General features: G+C 39.7%; 1 protein-coding gene across 1 annotated transcript; it reads left to right on the top strand.

Annotated features, from left to right (window-relative positions):
• The first annotated feature begins 670 nt into the window (after nucleotides 1-670).
• On the top strand, nucleotides 671-8,027 carry LOC113022649 (cathepsin Z-like). Its single transcript, XM_026168266.2, has 8 exons — nucleotides 671-1,232; nucleotides 1,853-2,043; nucleotides 3,064-3,227; nucleotides 3,368-3,547; nucleotides 4,259-4,409; nucleotides 5,209-5,371; nucleotides 5,567-5,633; nucleotides 7,318-8,027. Exons 2-8 carry the CDS (start codon nucleotides 1,916-1,918, stop codon nucleotides 7,374-7,376), a joined length of 912 nt encoding a protein of 303 aa, XP_026024051.2. The 5' UTR covers nucleotides 671-1,232; nucleotides 1,853-1,915; the 3' UTR covers nucleotides 7,377-8,027.
• Nucleotides 8,028-8,694: the final 667 nt, after the last annotated feature.

The following is an 8,694-nucleotide window of genomic DNA, read 5'->3' as shown; positions in this document are numbered from 1 at the left end:
TATGTTACTCACAGCAATAGTCATCACAAGGCTTCATAAGAACACTTCTGAGGCAAATCTACTCTCTACTGTTACCAATTTCTCATCAGATTACAGCTTTTTAATTAACCACGCTGATTTCATTGTAGTTTGATTAAGTAGGAGATGATTAAGCATTGTCCTAATCATCTCCAGGTTAAAACATCCCTCTGTGTCTAAAGATTTGTGGTGTGTGTGTGAGTAATAACCTCTTGTATTGGATAATGTCACAAAAAATAGGGTGTTTTTAGGCTTAAACCTTGGTATGACTAAAGCTCAATAAATCAATCAATCAATCAAGGCTTTATTCGCCACGTGCAGGTTGCCCTGCAGTGAAATAGGACACCCCCACCCCACCCCCCCGACCTTACACACACAACACAGACATCACATGGGGATACAGGTCGGAGATCGGTAGCGTTACAGAAAAAAAACACTGAAATATACACTACAATGGGAAAGTACAAGAGGAAAAAAAGAGACCTCTACTCATGCTGGACAGCATGAGAACAGAGAACAAAAAAACTCCTCTGCACAAAAAAGCACATAAATGTCCACAGCACAACCTTATGGAACACATGACAAGCCACAAGGTCGGGTGGGGGGTGAGGCTGCTGTGTAATCAAACACAGCAGCCGTCCTGCCCAGCACTACCATTCCAGCGTGGGCTCAGACCCGCCGTGTTCCCAGGAGGGAACAAGCATTGAAGGCGTTTGGAAAGGGAGGTTGGATGAGTGTGTGCGTGTCCAGAGTTCAGCTGAGACAGTGTCCTTCACCCTGCTAGGCTAAGTAAACAGTCTTCCAGCCAACCCAGGTGGCCTTGCATGGAATGGGAAGGAAGAGACTAAACACAGTCGTTATCAGGGAGTTTTTGTTCCGTGCCAGCCTTGCGACCGCAGCTGGCGCCGAAAGGGTATCCGCACATGAAGTGATGGTGCTTTTTACTTTAGTGCAAACAGCTCATATGAGCTGACAAACAGACAAACTGAGCATCAGAAAGAGGAAGGAAAGTTATTTAAGTGAGATTGAATGTGGCATGGTTGATGTTGCTGGGTGGCCTATTCCAAAAGCTGCTGAACTACTAGGATTTTCCTGCACAAGAAGAATAAACAAAGAATCAAAGATCCAGGGGGTGGCTGTTCTCTGAGCAAAAATGTCTCGTTGGTGTCAGAGATCAGAGGAGGATCCCTAGACGGCTTCAAACAGATAGGAAGGTAACAGTAACTCATTATAATATAATCAAGATAAGCAGAAGAGCATCTCTGAATACACAACACATGGAACATTGAAGCAGAAGAAGACCACACCAGATGTGATTCCTGTCAGCTAAGAACAGGAAACGGTGCAAATCACATGGGCTCACCAAAATTGGATCATAAAAGATGTGAAAGATGAACTTTTGAATGATGAGCCTTGATTTCTCTTGCGACATTCAGATCCATCCTGCCAAAACAGTTCAGGGCGGTGGTGGTGTAATGGTGCGGGGATTACATTTTGGCACACACTTTGGGCTCCTTAATACCAACTCAGCTTTGTTTCAACACCACAGCCTATTGCTGACCTTGTCAGCTATGTAATGACCAAAGTGTACCCATCTTATAATAAACCATGTTATAACACTCTGATCATCATGTTTCTTGAACATGACAGCGAGGTCACTGTACTCAAATGACAACTAAGGTTCCAACCAACCAGGAGTTGTACCTAATAAAGTATTCACTGACAGTAATACACTAGAAATGTGCATACAAAACAGCAGCACATAACGAATCTTTTATGTTTAATTTCATCTTATCTTGTGACATTGCTTAATAATTACTCTCTTGCAATTTAGGATAGATACTCTAGAAGTGAGTATCTCCTGGTCCCGTAACTAAAGCACTGCTCGGTGTCAGAGATGGCTCTCAAAGCCGCGGTTCTTGTGCTGTTTTCGGCCGTGCTGTCTGAGGTGTCGGCTGGAGTATTTTTTAAGCAGAAGGAGCCGTGCTATGTCCCCTCACCGAAGAGAGGCGGCTTTGGACTGCGGTAAGTTCAACAAAAGCTTATGTCGCTTGAAACCAGTGCAAAAATAGATATTCAGTATGTTAAAGAAGGATTTGCAGTGCTTTGCAAACTCTCAAACTTCCCCTCATGTCTTTATATTTTGCTTCCAAGGAGCCAGACTTGCCTTGTAATTTTTTTAATGTGATCTTTAAAGTAGTTCTTCAGGCTCTCTGAAGGTCTTTCACGGTTTTTCTTTGGACATTGTCTGTTTTTTCTCTCCTTTTTAGTCTAGTCATTGTATCTGACCTGACCAAGGGATTAACCAGTGTTGTGTCTACAAAAAAAGAACCATTTTTCCTAGCATAAGTACAATTATTTGTTCCAATTTCTTCTGTTAAATCTATGAAACACACAGTGAGAGATATAAAATAGTATTTTTTTTTTCAACAAGCTGTGCTATTGGCTGGAAAGTTGGCATATGCATGTAGTGTAATGTGTCCTTAAAAATTAAGGAAACTGGAAAAATAGAGGAACAATGAAAATGTTGCAGGGCTTAAAAAACTCTCTGCAGCAGATAAACAATGTCCTTAAGAAATAGTGAAAAAAAGACCTGAGACACAAGACCCGAAAGATAAGTTAGAACTGTGCAAACCCTGTTTTTGCTTAATATACTGTATTTCAATAAAGTACTGCACCAATTTCCCATTTTCTGAGCAAAATCTAAAGAAATGAGGGGTGGCTCATTTTGTATGTTACCGGTATTACATTTGTGTAATACCAGTAATATGTGTAATCTATATGGTATGGACTGACAGAGCACACGATATCTGTGTATTCTTCTCAATACTGCAGCTGTAATGTGAGGTTTTGCACATCAGACTAGTGAGAAGGACAATTCTTTTGCATCTTGTATCAAGACTTTAAAAGTTATTTTTTAAAGAGAGGAACTGAAACAGAAGAGCAAGAAGATTTTCAAACAGACTTTATATGTTGTAGCGGGGACATCAAACTTAAACATCAGACTGATCCAGTAACTGTGTGCAATGACACGTATGTTCACAGGACCGCACCTCGTCCTCACGAGTATTTGAACATTTCTGATCTGCCGAAGTCGTGGGACTGGAGGAACATCAATGGCACCAACTACGTCAGCACTACTCGCAACCAGCACATTCCCCAGTACTGTGGGTCCTGCTGGGCACATGGCAGCACCAGTGCGATGGCAGGTATGACTCAGCAAAGCTTAACTATGTCACATTGTACATGACTATGACACAGGTGTGCTTTCACTTCTTCTTTCCATAGAAGGGACATTGATGAACAGAAAGTAATGGCTGCTACTTATTTCTTATTTGCATTAAATCAGATCGAATCAACATTAAGCGGAAAGGAGCGTGGCCATCTGCCTACCTGTCTGTCCAGAATGTGATCGACTGCGGTGATGCCGGCTCGTGCCACGGAGGAGACCACACTGGGGTTTGGGAATATGCTAACAATCACGGGATCCCAGATGAGACCTGTAATAACTACCAGGCTAAAGACCAGGGTAAGACTTTCACAGTGTACACAGTGACCAGAGTGATGATCATATGCTTCAACATCATATGTTTACTCAGTGCTAATCTAAGAGGCCCTGTTTTGGCTCAGGACACTCCTGCAAGATAGATGAATGCTGTTCTGATAACCTAGGGGAATATGATTATTGACGTTAAAAGGTTTTTACACAGTGTAGGCTAAAATGCACAGGATTTACTGTATTTCACCACATGTGCAAGAGTAGACAGACTCTTTCAAATATGCAACAACTAAGATTAGTAAATATATTTAACCTCCTAGGACCTGGCGTCCACATATGTGGACATCAAATTTTGGGTTATTTAGACCAAAATACTCAATTTTGCTCTACAAGGGCCTGATATCCACTTACGAGGACATTATGCTGCCACTGTTCTATCGAAATTTTAAACGAATATCCTCATATGTGGCTTTCATTTTTCTTAGAAACAAAAATTAGTTAAAAAAAGATCTGGTAATTCTTTGTTTTTACATTCATCAGGTCCCAATCGGCCCAAATATCAAAGAGAAATTAAAAATGCATGCCGTGAAAGAGTTTGGGTCTTAGGAGGTTAAAGGACTTCATCAGAATTTGTTAGAAGACAATACATTTGTGTTTTTAAGGTCAAAATGTTCCCCTGGCTGGCTGCTGCATGTTCCTGTGAGGCTGAGCCATGTATGTTCTGTTTCTCTCTCTCTAAAGATTGCAATAAATTCAACCAATGTGGCACCTGCACCACTTTTGGAGTGTGCAATATTGTGAGTAACTACACCCTGTGGAAGGTGGGAGATTACGGATCCGTCAGTGGGAGAGAGAAGATGATGGCAGAGATTTACGCGCATGGGCCGATCAGGTTTGCAGCTTTTTCATACGTTTATAAAATAGTCCATTCTGGTTGCTTTGTTTTACTTGATTATTCAATCTTAATAATAAAGCAGATATCCCAAACCAACATAGGACACTAGTTAGAATCCTGATTTCCACCCTAAACCTTTTCCTGTCATTCCATACTTATGTAGGGGAGAGCAGTGTGTCATGATTTATGAGAAAAATTGTCATCGATATACAAATTCTGTAAGCATGAAATCACTGATTTAATAATTAATTAGTTCTCTGGGCCAACTTTCATTTGTTTAAATGTGGTACAGGCTATAAATAGGTAGACCTGACAGTCAACACAAAAAGTACATGTTTGAGGTATAATTTTTTCAATTCCCAAAAATATATATATTTAAAACAATGAAGCGGGCTACATATTGAATGGATCATAACACACAAGTATTGATGTGATAGCAACACTAGCACCGGTATCTATAAAAATTAATATTTGGATCGATCCACCCGCAGATTTTTAAAAGAATCAAAAGTATGACCCATTTTGACTCTGTTTAGAAGGTGGTGGGTTGAGCAGCTTTTGTAGTTTCTTTGAATCATGTTTCTGTCTTGGAAATAAATGTTCATTAAATTAAATCTGCAGTCAAGAAGATCTGTGGTTTAAAGTAGCTTCTCTAGGCTTCATCATTTCAGCATCCGATCATCTGCTGCTGAAATGTTGTCAGTGCAGCAGAGCATTAAACTCATCAGTGACTGCTGCAACTTTTAAGCAGAAAGAGGAAGTAACCTGTGGTATTTAATGATTTTTAATTTCTTAGCTGCGGGATTATGGCCACAGATAAGCTGGATGCGTACACTGGAGGTCTCTACTCTGAGTACCAGGAGGAGGCCTTCATCAACCACATCGTGTCAGTGGCAGGATGGGGAGTGGAAGACGATGTCGAATACTGGATCGTACGCAACTCCTGGGGAGAGCCATGGGTGAGTCGATGCCAGATAGCTAATGAAATGTCCTCTCGTTGCTGTTTAATTTGCAGCTGGTTTTATCAAATCAAATGCATTTTCGCGGTCACAAATACAAGAATATTATTTCATTTGAGAAAGAAATCCTGTATCTGATTTCTTAAAAGAATGACTTTCTTATTTAAGTCTTGGCTTCTTTATTTTTGCCTTCAGGGTGAAAAGGGCTGGCTCAGGATCGTGACCAGTGCCTACAAGGGAGGAAGTGGCAGTAAGTACAACCCAGAGGTGTGGACTCGAGTCACATGACTTGGACTCGAGTCAGACTCGAGTCATTAATTTTATGACTTTAGACTTGACTTGAAAAAATGTTCTAAGACTTGTGACTTGACTTGGACTTTTACACCAATGACTTGGGACTTGAATTGGACTTGAACCGGTTTACTTGAAAAGACTTGATATTTTACCCCAAATATAAAATTTAACATGCATATTATATAGAGATTGAAAATGTGACGTCATTCACGGGTAGAACCGCAAAGGATTCTGGGAACTCGTGGCAAGCGGTACTAGCGCACGCAGGCTTTCAATTAAAATCAGTCACACAGCGATAAAAAGAAACACAAAAATGGCAAGAAGCTGTTGTATTATTAACTGCAATAGCCGGTCGCATGACAGCCACGGGAAGCCGACGGGTAAAGAGATCGGTTGTTATCGGATTACGTCGTTGAAGAGAAATTGTTCGAGCCATGTTTCCGAAGTAACAAAGACGCGACTGGATTGCAGCCATTCAAAGATCAAATATAACGTCCTAGAACACTCCAGCTCACAGGTTAGTCTGCTCCAAGCATTTACACAAAGGTCAGTCTGCTGTTGTAGTTAATGCGTCATTTTTCTTAACATAATTGGTGATATAGGTTACAAGCAAGTCTGGCGCTGAACAGAAATTGTCGCGCTATGCTCCTTTATTTATTGTGCATAAATAGTGAATTGTCCTGACACAATATTGTGTTTCGCTTCTGTTATTATGGTACACTAACAAAAACATATACTTTTATTCACAGGATAAAACAGGTTTTTTGTATCACTAATTGCCCAGTACGATTACAGCATACAATATTATTGTCACTGCTACATTTCTGTGATGCTACCAGAAATTATTTCCACTACTAATTAATTACCGTTGAGCTCAAAGGTTATATTAATAAACGGTTAAGGAATGTGTATTTATGACGACAATTTGTGAGACTGGTAAACTTATGATATGTACGATGGTCTTTCGTTCTACACGGTGCATTTCAAGGTCCTGCACCCATCCGTCGGTAAACTGTACCTGGGCTTGTTGCAGTGACCGGAAGTTACTAAACTTCATGAGTGTATGCACTCACTCCAAGAACCGTATAATTATAAATATGCATATAAATATGCTAAGATGAGATAGCTGACTTCATCTAACTAGCAAATGTTGTCCAGGCTACGTTGGTGATACAGTTTTTTTTTAATGTGTATGATATTTTTGTCATGCGATTTTAAAGCTGGTCCTACAACCGCATCCAAGAATAACATGCAGCGTATCTCAGAACTGTCGGTGAAAATTATTCTTGGAGCTAGGTTTAATTGAGCTGCATTTTAAAGAGGTGCAATTTCACAATTTGTGTATATTTTCTAAGTTCACTATTTTGTATGTGTTGAGAAAAACACAGATTTTAAAATTACATAGTCTAATATTTACATTTAGCATATAACTGCAACATTATTTTTTCGTTTGTTTTTTTTAAAGACTCGAAAGGACTTGAAATTCAAAGTTTCAGACTTGTGACTTGACTCAGACTTTTACACCAGTGACTTGAGACTCGACTCTGACTTGCCTGACATTACTTGAGACTTGACTTGAGACTTGAGGATAAAGACTTGAGACTTACTTGAGACTTGCAAAACAATGACTTGGTCCCACCTCTGGTACAACCTGGCAGTAGAGGAGGACTGCATGTACGGAGACCCAATCGTACCCAAGGACTACCTCTAGAGGAGCCCAGTGTCAGATTGTGGGCAGACACTCCGATGCCTTCCAAAGAAAAGCTTTTTGTGTTTTAATGTTAAGAAGGGAATAAGTTCAGGTTTTTCTTTTTTTAAACCTAAATCATTATCAGGGTCTTCCAGCTGAATATCAAACTGTTTATGCCGATTCAAACTGTCTGATTACCACAGAGAGGTGTGCAGGCTGTTTTACAGATTTAAACTTTTAAAGGGTTTTATCAGAAAGAAGAATGATGCAAGTTTTTGTTCTGCAGAAAAATTCAGGCCATGCAACAGTCATCACAGTAAATAAAGAGGGTTTTTTGTAACCTACAGTATTGAGACAGCATAGGAAAGCTTTTAGTTTTAATTTGTAAATTCACAGTGATTCAGCCAAAGAACACAACTATCACACTTTCTGCTGCACTGCTCTGATGCCGAATGTTTGCAGTGTGTGGCGTTACTGCTACTGACAATGTTGCACTACACAGGGAAGAATGCAAAAACTGAAATAAACATACTTTGTGTGCCTTTGTGTGCAGTTTGAGTCAAATATAGATTCTTGTAATTTGCCATTTGTTTTATGATGAACACTTTGAACCCAAAATATTTCATTGTGACAATTTGTTTTCAAACTGTACCAATAAACACTTCATCTGTCCTTTGAGTTAGAATGTTTTATAGAAACCTCTCAGGCTTTTCTATTTTACCATCCACTGTCTTTACTTTAATACACACGTCATTAATTGACGTCAGTCAGGTGAAGATGAACTGACAGTCAGTTTCATGGCGATCTTTTATTATTCCATAACAATACAATCACCTGATCTCACCCAGCAGAGCGTGCTTTTGACATAAGTTAGAAAGACACTCAAGAAAGCTGCAAATGAAGATGCTTACAGAGCATCTCAGGTAGGAAACAGAATCTAGTGATGACCTTTGGCCCCGTTAGCTAACCAGACTATATTTATGCTACCCGATGATTTCCTCCAATACACAGTGATGATCTTTGGAAGATGCAGTTTGCCCAGTACATTTCAGAGGCTTCTGAAGTTTACCTCTTTAAAACATATTGTTTAGTTCTAGCTTTCTTTTATTCTTTTGTGTATGCTGGCAGCCTTTCTGCACTCCTTACTGTCTTAAGAATTGTAAAAACGAATCTTATATGTTTAATTTCATCTTATCTTGTCACATTGCTTAATAATTCTTCTCTTGTAGTTTAGGATAGTTTTTCACTGTCATTACAACATTATTAAAACTGAGCTGCACAGACAGTGCGACACTAAGAGCATTCTCACACATGCCACAACATGACTTGTGATTTCCTT

Source organism: Astatotilapia calliptera, chromosome 5 (genome assembly GCF_964374335.1).
Source record: "Astatotilapia calliptera chromosome 5, fAstCal68.1, whole genome shotgun sequence".
NCBI lineage: Eukaryota > Metazoa > Chordata > Actinopteri > Cichliformes > Cichlidae > Astatotilapia > Astatotilapia calliptera.
Note: the sequence above shows the minus strand (reverse complement) of the source record. Positions and strands in the feature narration are given on the sequence as shown.